Source organism: Trachurus trachurus (assembly GCF_905171665.1).
Source record: "Trachurus trachurus genome assembly, chromosome: 10".
In the NCBI taxonomy this organism is placed as follows: domain Eukaryota; kingdom Metazoa; phylum Chordata; class Actinopteri; order Carangiformes; family Carangidae; genus Trachurus; species Trachurus trachurus.
This window is the reverse complement of record NC_139894.1, coordinates 9,341,052-9,357,104: the sequence shown is the minus strand read 5'-3', so window position 1 is coordinate 9,357,104 and position 16,053 is coordinate 9,341,052. Positions and strand designations below refer to the sequence as shown.

General features: G+C 40.7%; 1 protein-coding gene across 1 annotated transcript; it reads right to left on the bottom strand.

Moving 5' to 3' along the window:
• Positions 1–3,107: 3,107 nt before the first annotated feature.
• Positions 3,108–14,798, bottom strand: adad1 (adenosine deaminase domain containing 1 (testis-specific); the record flags this gene model as incomplete). The annotated part of the gene is made up of 12 exons (XM_083981190.1): positions 3,108–3,221; positions 4,398–4,530; positions 5,159–5,393; positions 7,864–8,020; positions 10,922–10,997; positions 11,384–11,554; positions 12,406–12,529; positions 13,003–13,128; positions 13,455–13,526; positions 13,691–13,861; positions 14,311–14,448; positions 14,615–14,798. The coding sequence occupies 12 exons, from the start codon at positions 14,796–14,798 to the stop codon at positions 3,108–3,110; spliced, it is 1,701 nt and encodes a 566-aa protein (XP_083837316.1).
• Positions 14,799–16,053: the final 1,255 nt, after the last annotated feature.

The following is a 16,053-nucleotide window of genomic DNA, read 5'->3' as shown; positions in this document are numbered from 1 at the left end:
TCACCAATATCACGGAATAAGCCATTTGGTGCGCTTGCGTCACTTGATTGTTGTCAATATTTAAACTAAAAGCCACTTGGGGGCCAATGTTTTTTTTGTTTTGTTTTTTATCTGGACATGATTTACAAGAAAGTAGAATATATTTCACATCCTCCTGCACAGCACCACAGCATTGGTGCTATAGACTCTCAGAGCTTAGGGCTCATATGTTTTCACTGCTTAACCACATCAAGAGAGTTGCATATCCTGTTTATCTCTATACCTGCTAGTATCACCTCAGTGAGTAAGGCTAAAAAAGAAAGAAAGAAAAACCTTGGGCTCATACGTTTTGCGCTATACAGTATGAATCTGCTTCTGTTTGGGAGAACTGAAGTCCAACCTCACCTACGTAAAGCCTACAGAAAACTAAAAAAATACCAACATTAACACCAATAACAAGATAAAGAGTAGGCCTATAGAATAAAGATCATGCAAAAGCATTTTATTAGCCATACAACATTCAGACTTAGCCAAGGTAAAAAGAAAAAAGAAAAAAAAGATGGTAGACACACACACACAATGTAACATTAATGGTGTCTTAAAAACTGACTGTCAGAAGGGAGTATCTCTATACAGAGCAGATATTAGTAACTAGTCCTGCTAATCTAAATTTTTTCTGCTAACTGAAAAAACCACAGAGAAATCACCATGTAAAATATTCATAATAATAGGTACCGGCTGCAGCAGGAAGGAGGGCAATTTACAAACAGCGCCTTGCTGAGAGGGAATTTAAAACATGCATCAAGACAACATAATGTGTTTTCCAACATTTCCCAATGCATAATCATTTACAGACAGTTGGGAGATTAACATGTTTCCTCAACAGAATCAAAAGCAAAATACATCAGAACCAGACATCAACTCTAGGCTGAAACATAACTTGTCAAAGTATATCCTCTTTTAACAAAATAAACCTGCACTTAATCCTGTCTGTGCATTTCTATACTGACATAAAATTAAATATAATGAGATGCTATCAGGTTTTTGTGCATTGCAATACACCCTCACAATCTGCACTGCATATTGTGCAAAAGTCGTAACATTGAAGTATAAAACCTGGAGCTGTACGTACAACTGAAAGTCTTGATCCTTGGCCACACGTTTCCTGAATGCACTGGGAATTCCTTCTATTGAGCAAACCAGTAGGAAGTAGACATGCCACTCCATTCACAAGACCGCTCAACCCTTAGAGTAAAAATGATAATGCTGCGTCGCATACACAGGAAACCAAAGCATTTCCTGTATGTGTGTATGTAATAACAGGCTGAGGGCAGATCAACATTTTGCATCAACATGGGGTCGTCCACATGTTTTAATCCAGTCACAACCAGCCAGATCTTCACATAAAGCGTGTTTTTACAGTATAAATCTGAATAAACAGCTTGTTCACATGAAAATGCCAAAAAATCTTCATAGTTGTCTTCTATAATAACAGCTATGCTAACTGCCAGCACCTAAGATGAACACAACGCCAGCGAACAAACCAAAAACCTGATTAACTCCTCTTGGTTCACTTGGTGATGTCACCGGTGCTGTTATAAGCTACACATTCACTGTTCAAATACTGCAGCCCAGAAACATCCCAATCACAACAAAATAGGGAGAGAAGTAAGAAATCAAAAGGCAGACAGCTCAGTATCTGCAGAAAAATAAACTTGCACTGGTTTATAAGTGACAGCTGAATGAGATCACACACACATGAATCTGTACATTGTTTTTAAGAAGATCCTGTACAGTTTATCTTTCTAATATATGGAAAAATATATATAGCATTTAAGGTATTCCTAAGACCCTATGGTTATAGCCAAAGTGCTGCTTCCACACCTCCGAACTACTGATTCACTGCAATGTCAACATTTCGTAAATTGTAGATTAAACTGCATTATTGGTATGCAGGGCAATTTTTGAAGGCTACAAATGTTAATGTTTGTTTTTTGTTTTTCCCGCTTTCTTTTTTTCTCTGATATTTAATTTACTTTACTACTATACTATTAACCTTATTGGTTTCAATCTTTTTCTGGTTTAGTTTTGCTTAGTGTTGTTTGTTTGTCATATTGTAAGAATGCTGGGTAGCTTAATTTGATATGTAGGACAGGCATCAATACTGTATAAGCATTACGCTTCTGCCTGTGCCTTCTCAGTCACTACCTTGTTGATAATGTTCGTAGCTATTATGAAATGTTTTTAACTATTATGTGATGTGACTGAATAAAGAATTTCATCATCATCATCATAATGACATGATAAATGTTAAATGTGATCAAGTATGTTTAAGATAATTGTTATTGCTTATACTTTAGGTAACTACAAGACATTCAATCCAAGCCAAACTAAGGCATAAAGAGTTTGTTTTATACAAATTTTTTGTTATGAAAAATGTCATTATCTGTAGTTTCTGGTGGATGTTAGGATTTAACAACTTGGTTTGGTATTTCTTGGTTCACAGCATATAATGATTTTTATACTCTTTTATACCACTTATCAAGTGGTCCGTCAAACAGTTGAATGTGAAAAAAAAAAGTTGTTCCCCAGTGATGAACACACACGTTAACTTTGTGGAGACAAAACTCAGGTCTTTTATGTAACAATCAACATAACTTACTTGTCATACTTCAGAACTACTCGATGTCCATGTGGATGAAACTTAACAGGTAGGTATCCATGGTCATTTTCATAACACGATAGCCCAAAATACTATTCTTAAACAGTAAAACTATGTTAATAACACATGTTAATTAGATACACTACTACAAACTATATTATAGTAGTCTAGTATATATAGTAATATGTACTAACTTTAACACATCAACACAATTAAGCTGAAATATTGAGAAATACTTCGAACACAAGTCAGTGCTTCAATGGCTTTTTCTTTCTTAACAAATTGTAACTACTCTCTTTAAACATGACCAGAGATCTGTGACCTTTAAGTATTTGAGAAACCACACAAAAAAAATCTTCTAATTAGCATGGTGATGTCCCATAGCAGCGAGTCCTTCTTGCAAACACAACATCTTTAAATATTCAAGTCCTGAATGTATTTCTTCACAGTGATAATGTGATTTCACTCACATACTGAAGTTATCACTAACCGAAAGCTTGACCGGCCAGGTACCAAAGCCGCGCTGCAACAGGTACGCCCTCAGCACGCTCTTAGCCTCCTGGTACGGTTTCGCCATCTTCTGCAGGGACAAGATGACAAAAGAATAATTTAGTTAACCGCAGCCCTTCCTACACTAAATATACAACTGTGAAATTATGTAGTGACGTTTGGAAAAAAGAGGCACTGCAAAAACTGACTGATGCTCATTTAAAGGTAGGGTTGGAGATCCTGGAAAAACGGTTCAAGCAGGCCACATTTTGAAAATATACAAGTCAGGAGTCCAAGCCCCTTCCCTCAGACTTCTCTCTGGAGTCACGCCTCCAGAGCTCAGGAACACGCAACTCTTGTGCTGTGTTGGGTTCACATCAAGGTGAAGCTGTGGAAGATATCCCCCTCATGGCACCACCCAATGAAATCCCAATGAGAGCGATGCTGCACGGTAACACGCAATAGTATTTTTCTTTCGAGGCAACACTCATCCTCTCTCTTTTTTTTCCCCCGGCGATGTCCCGCTGCAGACGCGCACGGCTGCAGCAGCCCAAACAACTACCACGTGTTGTTGTGTTGTGTCTTCCTGTGCTGTGTCAACCTAACCTAGCTGGATCAGCCATTGGTCCAGCGCGGCGCAACTCTCGTTTTAGTTGGCTGTTTGTATTTTCTGTCAAAACATGAATGAATGAAACCTATCGACTTTCTATCGACCACGTTTCATATTGCTATTGAGTAAAGTTATATCGCGATATATATCATTATCGTTTTATCGCCCAGCCCTACTGTGGCGGGCCGCCACAGTCTCGCTAATTCATGGGAAACACTGGATTACTGGTGTCTTTTCTGCATTGTACCTCATGATGACGACTCTGATCGCGCAGAGGAAGGAGAGAGGGACAGAGACGGCAGTTTGACACATCATGATCCAATTGACTTTAACATGACATTCAAAATGACTGAATTATGTATTTACAGGCTGTTCCCCGGGTCACTGACTTTTTCCATTTTTGTGAAAAAGCATTTAATTAATTGGTCGCAATCGGAGTGTGAAGAGGATTTCAAACTATTTAGTAAAAAATGCTCCAGAATAGGATCTCCAACCCTACCTTCAAAGTAAGATGCGTTCACCTCATCTTAAGACTAATGTCTAGCAACTGAAACAATTAAACTGTAAAAGTAGGACAGAGACTGTTCGGTTATCCTGTGATGTAAGTGTTACTTTGGTAAACATTACACAAAGGTGTGGAGGGGCTGCTGAGGTTACCTTGGCCTCTCTGTAGGAGCTTGTGGACAGCAGGTCCTGCCTCTGGGCTTCTTTGGCCACCAGCTTGAAGCGGTGCAACATTGCCGCTTTGCATAGACGGCTTGCCAGAGCAGGGCCGCTCTTAAAGGGAGATCTACAGCAAGTAAAGATGTAAACACAGATGAAACAGCGGAGAAGTACATACAGAGCTGGGGAGGAACTGGGATCCCGGCTGCATTCCTGTTTGGTTTTGTCACAGCCTTCACAGACAATGAATTGCTCTGGTGTGGTTTTCTGCATTGAGGTGTCACCATCAAAAACAGGGGAAATTCTCAGAACTGATTATAAAAATTACAAAGAAGACCACAAACATCAAAATCCTGAAGTCTCTTTCTGACACACTCAGTGGACATGAAAAACCATGACCAAGAGGTGAAAAAGCATGAATGTATCAAGAACATCCTAAGTAACGCTAGGAGGGAAGAGTCAGTTTTGTTAATTTCTCCCTTTAGTGCCGTAAACCTGTCAAAGAAATTACATTTCCAGGTGGCGTTGTTTCTGTATCCATCATTTGTTTCTATAATAATACTAATAAAAATACTGTGATCAACAGAAAAATGCCAAATGATATTCGTGATTTCTGAATTTTGAATATTTGCGACCCAACTGTTGCCGTTCTGTCGTGGTTTGTGGTGCCTTTCAACTCTCAAGCATAATTTGGTGGTGGCCCAAGACATGTTACACATGACTGTACTGCAAACTTCTAATAAAGTGATCCTTACTCCTCTATGGTCTTGCCCTCCAGGCCGTCGACAACCTCTATGGAGCTGTCTCCTTCGCTCCAGTTGATACCGTGGGTCACCAGGCCACTGTTGGTGCTGTATGAAGCCACTGAAGGCACCATTCCGATCTGAGGCCTCACCATGCAGTAGAACATGGGCAGCTCGGCTGTGATCCCATCTACACGCTGGCTCACAGAAAACTCCATGCTGCGAATGTCACCGCCGCAAGAATCACCTGCAAGGGTTTGATCATTTAAACATTTTGCACATGAAAAAAATAATTCTATGGCCTTGTCATCGTCAATAAATATTAGTGTTGTCACGATACCAACATTTTGGTACCGGTATCGGTACCAACATGTTTTTCGATACTTTTCGATACTTTTCGGTACTTTTCCACATAAAAAGAGAACACAAAAAATGTCATTATTGGCTTTATTTTAATAGAAAAATTTTGGACCATAAAACAGGAAATCAGTAAACAGTTACTGCTGCTGCAGGATTGACATTCCATCTATATTAATCTGAACTCTTCCTAAATTAAAAAATGTCTGTTTAAAAATGAACATCAACTTGTTTTCTTTGCATTATTTGAGGTCTGAAAACACTGCATCTTTTTTTGTTATTTTGACCAGTTGTAATTTTTGGGAGAAATTGTTATCAGTAGTTTATAGAATGAAACACAAATGTTCATGTTACTCAAACATACACCTATTGTTTCCCATATGTAGACCAAATTGATTCTGTTCCCCCCACCCCCATCAACGCAATATCGTTCCGTTAATTCATCTCTGCGTAGCGCTGCTTCGCCGTGCTCACTCACTCACAGAGAGAGAGAGAGAGAGAGAGAGACAGAGAGAGAGACACAGAGAGAGACACAGAGAGAGCATGCAGCCAGTGGTGATCCGCGGTAAAAACAAAACTTATTAACGAGGCTGTGGCGGCCGTCTCTCTCTCGCGCGCGGCGCACACACAAACACAGGCACATGGACAGGTGGCGCTGTAACGGTAATGATAAAAAGCACCTTGCTTCGTTTGTGACTCGCTCCTCGCGGCTCAAATTACAATGCGGCGTCTTCACGCGGCGACGTCACCGCTGCTGGCGGCGCAAAATGAAAGTACCGGTCCCATCTAAGCGCAGTATGGTACCGTTTTAAATGCGTTAGTACCCCGGTACCAATCTAGTACCGGTATACCGTGCAACCCTAATAAATATCATCAAATACTTTATCGTCTTGACTAACGATTAAATTCAGTCACAACCTGCATCATCCTCTTTACAACCAATTGATGTTGATTATTATTTTTCCATTATATGCTTGTTTAAACAACAAGGTGTACATTTTCACAAGCATCCATTACTACTAATTTTGGAGTTTCCCTCTCATAGATTGGGCAAATGTGGGTCATATACTCATTATGATTATGAGAAGAGGACAGTGTCAGATGGAAAATTAAACAATGCCATTGTCTTTTGTAAAAACCTGACTTGGAAACTTGAGTAGGATATTTTCACACATGTTTTTTCTTTCTTTTTAATGTTGGGGATTTTTTGGCTAGATGCACACTTTTCTTTATGAACAACCAACTGCAACTGATCTTCATTCAGTGTTGCCCAATTGCCAATTTTATTGTGCTGAAAACCTCAAGTCACCAGTTGCATCATTTCTGAGGCAACCCTTGCCAGATCTGACACACTGTCTAGAAATTAAACTTCCCTTGTTGTGTCTTGTTTCATCATTCAGGTGTAGTGTGTTCGATGAGTGAGGCAGCCCATTATCTTTTCAAAGTGTCAACTACTTTCACAATGTTATAAAACAACTTGCATAATGCACTATTTTATCTTCTGGATAAAATTGCTACCTCCTTCCTTCCTCTTTTAAAAAAATGAAAATACTTTCTTGACATGTGACAGGTCCTTCACAGCTGACAGAGGCTGAGCCTTTCTACTTTCTATATCAAATCTTAAAAAATATCTCATTTGGTTCCTTTTTAAAAGTCTGATCTACAGTAAAGTACCAAAATATAGCAACCAACTTAAAGTAAGCGATTCGGTCGTTTTGGCTAATGCTGCGTTCCAGGCAGGCTTTTGAAACCGTAAATTACAGCTTCAAGTCACAACTTACGACTTTGTAGCGTTCCAGACAACCCGCAACTCGCGTTTCTCCGACCTGTTTTACCTGTGAAAGTCACTATAACGGCCACTCGTAACTTCTGACCCGTGAACTCGTACCAGATCGAACTGGTACGACTTCATAGGTCGGAAAAACACGAGTTACAGGTTGCCTTGAACGCACCATAACAGTCCTCGTCCCTACGTCACCACATTCACGCGCATCCCTTGGCTGCACACACAGCCCTGCATGCCGTTCTCTCTCCTCATTAGATAAAAATTGTAGGATACGAGAAAAGTTTTCTCCTCGGCTCAGAGCAGAGCAGAGGGACTGAGAGACCCGTGTTTCGGTCCAAACACTCTATGTAAGTGATTGCTGTCGGAAGATATAACTATTTAAGACTTATATTAACACAAAAATATCGCTTACTTCTGCTTTAATACATTCCCAGACAAACCCATTTGATATATTGACACATTACTGTAATCCAGCATTTAGTGGTTACTGTACTCAAGCATTTCAGACCATATACTTGCACAGAATCTACATACACTGTGGAGAAAAAAACAAAGGTTTCCCTGGTTCACTTGCCTATGAGGATGCTTTGAACATAAATAGGCTCGATGAAGTGGCTGAGCAGGGCTCCCTGGTATCCTAGCACCTGCCACTGAGTGATCTTGTCAGTGGCCGATATGCTGACCATCTTGCAGGCAGAGTGATTGAAGCTTGAGGAGAAGACTGAGAACACCTATAGAAAAAAAACAACAACAAATCAATTTGTAGTTATGCAGTGGTAGTAAGGCTGGCCGATAAAACGATGACGATATACTGTATATGGTGAAATAACTTTTTCTCAATAGAAATATGAGATGTGTTTGATAGAAAGTTGATTCATTCATCCAGGTTTCATTCATCTATGTTTAGACAGACAATACAAAAAAAAAAGTGTGAGTTTTGCCTCGAAAGAAAATGTGAAGGAGAACTCGGACGACTGACCGTGAAAAGACGCGCGCTACATAATGTTTACATGATCCGATTGAAGCTCTGACAAGTAACGCTAAACTTTCATAATGGCAGGGCTTGAAGCAGGAAAAAATCCTGGGCCTGAAAATTTTTTACGGGGGGGGGGGGGGTCGTACGGTGGGATGAAAAGTTGCAATCTAAGTGAATTAATCTGGTGCACTTCGGGAGTATCAATCACGTATCACATTTCAAGGTTTTTATGAGCAGTTCTAGTGAGGTTGTTGGAAACTGATAATTTAGCCAATGCATTTATGTCTTCGGTTAACTTCTTGCACAGCTCCACAAGTGGCCGGGCCATTACACCGGTATCGGCACTAACATGTTTTTCGATACTTTTCGGTACTTTTCCAAATAAAACGAGAACACAAAAAATGTAGTGATTGGCTTTATTTTAATAGAAAATCTTAGAACTATAACCTATGCATCAGTAATCAGTAAACAGTCACTGCTGCTGCAGGATTACATTTCCATCAATATTAATCTGAACTCTTCCTAAATTAAAACATTAGTGGTCTGTTTAAACATGAATATCAACTTGTTTTCTTTGCATTGTTTGAGGTCTGAAAACACTTCATCTCTTTTTGTTATTTTGACCAGTTGTAATTTTTGGGAGAAATTGTTATCAGTTTATAGAATGAAACACAAACGTTCATGTTACTCAAACATGTTACTCATGCAGCGTAGGGGGCTGAGGCTGAGGTGCGCTCCATTTTTGTATGCTGGTGCACAGCGAGGGGTGAGCACACGGGTTTACCTTTGGAAAATGTGGGGGGGGATGAAATTATTTTGCTATAAAAGTGGCGGTGTCGAAACACCCCCATCCCCCACGGGTGCGACGCCCATGACTCTGAACAGGGTAGCTGTCAGGATTGATCTGAATCACCTGGATGGGAATAATGACACGTGTCCTCTCACCGGTAACCAGAGCCCAGATAGTGAGAAGAGCGTTATGGTTTAATGTTTTATGATGTTCAGTGTGCTCTTATTTTGAAATCCTCCTCGTACCGGTGCTTACTGTTACCACGGAGACGGAAATAAAAGTAGCGAAGCTCCGGACAGAGTTGCGGTGATTGTATCCACTTTATGATACGTTATGAAAACACTGAGTCTATCACAACAACGGATTTTCCGGGACAGATCAAATCTGTTGGATTATCATGCTGATTATCCATAGGAGAGGTAGGCTGCCGGTTCTCACGCCCCGGACTTCTGACAATAGTTGTTTTTTTTGAGTGTGTGTGTGTGTGCGCCGAGCGGACCCGTCTATAGAGACACGCGTCTATATGGGACAGGCTGGCTTTTATTTAATTCAGAACAAACGTTATGCTCAGCAAAGATGGAAAATATATAGGCCTAGTCTAATATAATAAAATGGTTCTGTTGTTTGGCCACTGTTTAAAAGAATCAGAATATAAGGAAAGAATCGGATCCAGAGCAGCATTCATTTACAAGTTTAATCAGCACTGATTAAACATTGAGTAACTCGACCGCAGGCTTTTTTTTTTTTTCTCTTCCTCACAGGAGTGTGTGCTACGGTAATATAATACATCCATGGCTCCGGTGCGCTCACCTCGTTTCTCTCTGACGCGTCGGTGCTCTGGTTGTGATTTGTCTGCTGCCTTGAATCCGCCCTTTATACGTGCGCGTTCACAGATTCACAGCAAGACAAGCCGGGGTCGAGTTACCGAGTTGATAACCAGCGTCGTGGTACCGCTGATCCGGAGTGACAGTGTTGTGGATAGGTTCAGCTGGATAGGCTGAGAGTAACCCTGGGTAGGCTGAGCTCGCTTCGTGGTACAGGTTACGATAGCGCCGCTAACCAGAGTGACGTGCTCAGGGCACAAACGGACAGACACGCGGCGTGGTAAGGAATAGTGACGTTAAGGAGAAGCAGCATATGAAAATCAACATGAAGAGGGACGAGATGTTGATTTTCAAGAGCCAGGTGTTCCTAGCAAAAAACAAAAGGTAGGAGGCATACGTACTGAGCTGTAGACACCTGACACAACAACCCCCCACCCCTCCCGTGATTCGCACTATGGATGTAGCTGTGGTACCTGCAGCCACCGCTCCTGGGAGGTCGAATGGGAGAGAGCAAGCACGGACGCTATGTGACCCGGGTCTGAAGCATGACGAGCTAATACTTTTCCCCTCGCTGCTGCAATACACTAGTTTTCTGCAGCGCGGTACACAAAGACAAGTACGGCTGGTTTCTTTCTTCTTCTTTTTTTTAATAAAAAAAAATAAAAAAAATCACCAAAATATTCCTACGCTGGATTTCCGGCACCCTGCCGGAGGTCTTCAAGCCCTGTAATGGAGACCCCAGGCAGTTGGAGCGGATCGAGGTCCAGCCGCATTCACACAACAAATGGACCGCAGTCACGCCGCAGTTCTGCTGTTCACGCCAGAGCAGAGCTATAGCTTCAAATCTCACTTAAAAGTATAAGGGAACATTTAAGCTTGATAAAAATAGTCATTGAGTTATACCGTGATATATATCAATATCAGCTAATATTTAAAAAAATTAGCCTAATAGAATTTTTCCTCATATCGCCCTCAGAGATGTTAAAAGTTGCATACTGCAGATTAAAAACCCAACTGATGGGAGAATGTAACAGTGCATTACCTTTCCCTCCACTGACAGGTGAAGGCTGATCTCGTTGTTGACTTGCCATGACAAAATAGACTTTGGGTTCAGGCGCCTGAGAATAAAATCCACAGCGGGGGTTATGTCATCTCTTCATTCCCCAAACAGTTCTCATTCAACTTTACACAGATTGGCATTTATATGGCTGTTACGAGAGGCTTTCTGCTCCCAGCAGCAGCTTCACAGTGCCGAGTGCAAAACAACCACAGAGCAAGTTTGAGGAAGGATTTACTTTCCAGTCTATGTGACTTATATGTCATTGTCAATATCGGCTGCAAAAGTGAAGTGTTTCACTGACTATTACAATATCACGACCAATACATGGGTGCCTTAACTCCTCCCTTAATCAAGACTTAAAACTTTGATCGCTAACGTCTCATAGCGATTACGTGAGAAGCAGTGAGAGTCTCCAAAGGATGAGGCTAATAATCAAACACTTACATCTTGGGAGGAACCTGAGCAGCACCCTTTGGCAGTTGACTGACATAAAGGTGAAGGGTGACGCCACTCTTCAGGGTGAGGAGGCCGCTGCTACTGTTCTGCTGGAAGATCGACTTCTCCGTCAGATTGGTTGTTTTACTGAAGAACATCAGCAGGTGCCGATACAGGAACCTAACACAGTATGAGAATGGATCATCATAATGGGACCTCTGAAACAGTGCACAAGTGCCATTAAAGTGTCTGTAAATAATCCAGGAATTCTATAAAAGCTTGTTTAAGAGATGTCATTTGAGTGGAAGCTACTTTCAATTTCAAACTATTATTTTCTCCTATATACACATGTTGTTGGGTTGTACACCAGTGCTAAATAAAAACCGAAAGGAAATTTCTGTAAGATGTGATTTTACAGATTTTCTTGAGAGTTACTGTATTCATTTTTTGTGATTTAACTTGAATATGACACATGCAGGTCTCTTTTGACAAGTTAATAACAATAACTAGGCTTGACTACCAATTTCAAACTTGTAAATATGACAGTTTGACAAGGAAACATAAATGTGTGATTTCAGAGCATCATTGCGCAACAAAACAGGAAATGCACCCGAGTCACATAGAAAATTCTCACAGAAAATTTTCAAGCTACTGTGGTCTACAAAGGTACACGTACACATACTTACCGAACTGGCATGAGGCGGGCGTACAACAAATGTGTCATCTGTGTGACCACATTTTACAAACTTCTCAGCTTGAAGGTGTTAGAAGTGGTGTTTAATCACCATGTGTGGAGCCATGCGTGAACTCGGTTAATTCAGCACTTTCAATGACTTCAGATCATACACAGAAAGTGAAAAAGCTTTTAGAATGTATGAATGTATTATCACATCGCAAATCTGGATTTTAAAAACTGATGCTGCCGTCTTTGTTTTGCTTTAAATGATAAAGTACCATCACTTTATATGGGATTATCACCTTAACTGTTCAGTGAGCACTTGTTTCAAGGTATAACATGAAATGTAGCCAACCTCATCAGAGATCTCCTTGCAGTCACAACTGCGTGTGAATCGTGCACAATCCGCCCACACGGTGAGGCACTCTCTTTTGTGTTGAAATTCCCGGTGCCAAGAGCAACCACCTCACATCCGCTGGCTAAGGAGAGTCAGGGACAGCGGTAAATGAAGCACACTTAGCCTGCAGCAATGCACCTGTTTAATAGACTGCATCAACACAAGGTTATCCGTGCACATTCCCGTTATTGTACTGACTGTACTGCATATTTTCTCATACCCAGTTACTACATGAATGATTTTGGTTAACGTCTACCCATTTTCACATAATATTTTATGTTTTCTCCTTTACTGACATTTGGCTCTGTAAGTATGAAACACTAAAACACATCTACTCGCAATATTCAAGTTAGAAGGAAAGTGTTTTGTAACAATTGTTTACCTGATGATGATGATAGATTTATGGCTTTAAACTGTGCAAATCATTTGGCACCTCATGCAATACACTGGTTCAGCTACCAGACTGATGAAGGTAATGTCAGATGAAATTATCTACTGTACAATTTTTCTCTAACCAGCGCTTTCGGGCATGTTATCTTCTGTGGGCTCACTTACATGTCTGAATGATGAATGCTGCTGTGGTGCCTGTACAGGCAGAGAACTCAAGGTGGCTGCTAATCAGTTTAGTGAGCTGATCCCTGACAGCGTGGGGAATCTGGAGGTTGACGGAGGTCCTCCTTTCTGAACAGCAAAAAGATGATAAAAAAAGACAAACAAATTAAAACTTGATCTCATTACAGATACCCTGAATGAAAATAAAAAGTATTCAGAGAGATATATTCTGACCTCTTTCTTCATATGGATGTCAAAAACCTCAAATTAAACTGTACTAATTTGTGGCTGCAATGGATAAGGTCTGTTTTATCCTCATGCATGCATGTGTCTCAGTGTGAACTGTAAAGCACAGTGAAATGCAACTTGCCTCTGTACCTGTGAATCATCACTGATACTGTATTGTCATCTTACATGAAGACAAGATGAGAGGATCATATAGAAAAGAGATTTACCCTGAAAGGCTCTAGAAGTATAGGTGTCCAAGACTGAGGGCTCCTCCTTTACTGGTAGGGGTGGTGGGACACCTTAGGAAAGACAGACATGACATTTTGTGACACCAAATATACTCATGAATACAGTCTTCCACCTTGTGTTGTTTATTTTGTTTCTGCAATTCTTCCCCTCAATATTTTATTACTCGTCTTGAATTATACCAGGGAGTTGTTATACAATTACTGTAGATCCAAACCTGATGTGTCAGGGATGACAGACGTGTTACCATCCAGGGTGGGCAAAAACTCTTGCAGAGCAAGCTGTGCCGCTTTGAGCCGAGCATCCTTCTTTGTTATTCCCATGCCAGTCTTGTATTCGACCCCATCAATTATCACACAAAAGGCGAAAATAAAACCATGCATGTTCCCTGGGAAAACAAGAGAGGAGAAATTGATTCAGTCCAAATCATCCGACTCATTGATGCACATTTATCATCACCCCTTGTGTGAAAATGTTTTTCACTTTGGAGAATTTGCCACTTTTTGTTGGCTTTTATGATAGTTAACTGATTAATTTGTTGATACAAGGACAAACCAATAAATGAAGCTCCCCTCTTTGGCTTCAGGGACTTGGGAGGTGCTTTTCAAAATTGTATGACATTTTCTACACAAAATGACCGGACAACTAATTACATAAGTATTAGACGAAAAATAACGCCTAACTTATCCTAAAAACAAATCTGATCACTGTGATAATGAATCAGTTCAGTGATGTCATAAGTCATCAGCAAACCACAGGATCCACAAATCGTCACGTGTAATTATTCAACAGGCAACAATGTGTAGCATTAATGTTGATGTTGATGAGGAGCCTTACCTGTGGCCACCGTTTCCTTCAATTCCAGGCGGAACTGCAAAACCTGAGCTAGCTGGTGGAGTAAACTCACACCGTGCGTCTCACCCCGCATGTATCTGTCAACCAATGCTTTGGTAGACACTTTTGGCTTGCAATAGGCTGCTCACATGGGGAGAAGAAAAACAGGGAAAAAGACAGATTTTATAGTGCACATACAGTGGATGAATTTACTATGAAAATTATTACTGCAATCAGACATCAAATGAACTACCACTGTAATTCCTACACCTGTTGTAATTTAAGCAAATCACATTAGGTGACTCACGAGTTTTTACTGCGCTTTCCTCCTGCTGTGCGAAAACATCTTCGCTGGAATAACTCACAGTTGACTGAACAGGTGGGGGTTTGCATGGTTCAGTCAGGTCTGATTTCACGGGCAGATTTTTCATGAGCATCTGGGCAAAACAGGCTCCTCTGGAACCTCGAAATGATCCATCGGCCGGAAACATCACGAAAGCTTTCACAATTTACTGAAAAATAGAGCATAAAATATGTTGCCAGTCTCAACGAAAGTCAGTACCTACAGATGATAAGACATAAGTTAATAGTTTATATTTGTGACAGATAACACAGTGACGCACATATTGTTGCAGTTGGAATGTTGGTCACGTGATGCTTTGCGCGTCGATGACGTGTTGGTCACATGCTCTGGCACCTTCCCTCATTGAACTTTTTATTAAATTCAAACAAAATACAGCAACCCAAACTGAACATACAGTAATATGCTGCTCCATTAGCGGATAACGTATAGCAGGAAACGTTGTATTTGACTGTATCTTGATTTAGCTAGGTCTTCCAAACAAGAAATAAAAGTTGTATTTAGTTTCGGTTTTGATACCTACCCTAACTTACTTCAGTTTAGCAGTGGTTGCTAGCCTACTAGGCTTCTAACTTACCGCCTCACCTTTGCTAGGAGCTCATTTGAGGACACACACACAAAAAAACGTCCCGTCAAATACAGACCTTCTCCCTCCACCAAAACGCGTCGCAAGAGAATTTCTACACTGCTTTTATGCTAAAGAAAGAAAAAGTACCGTCGTCGTTCGAAGTATTTCATCAAAAACGGCGACAAACATAGCTTAGTTTAATCAGTGTCAACAGCAAGTTCTGCCGTTGCTCTGGTTACACTCACCGTCGACCTGAAGATTCTAAGATGTGGGCAGGTCCAACGCACGTGCTTGTGTGGCTGTAGTTTGATTAGCGGCTAACAGAGATGTTTTATTTATTTTTTTAAACACGATGGACCACGCTGTTTGGAAAACCGTGGACGGTGTTCAGAGCGACGATCTTCAAAGCATCACTGCTGTAGCCTACTGGGATTTTTTTTTTTTTTTTTTTTTTTTGTGGTTTCAAAAGTGTTGGACTTTCCCCATTATCTGTCAAAGTTGTGTGGTGTCAGTTCCAAAAGAAAAGTCAATAGGCCTACAAATAAATAAAAAAGAAATATAACAAATATAAATGTCCCTCTTGTATTGAAGCCCCGACATGGGAAATTGTTCCGAAAAAAATGAAATAAGTCTATATTTTAAGCTTGTTTGTAGTGGAAGCTCCCAGTGTCTCAGTTTGTGCTCTTCCTGTGTCAGTGCAAATCCGGTGGAACAATTTCTCATGTCGGGGCTTCAATACAAGAGGGACATTACAGACGAGCAGTATGGAGGTATTTGGATGTTTTTTGGTGTGTCTTTTTGGACGAAGAAAAGTGCA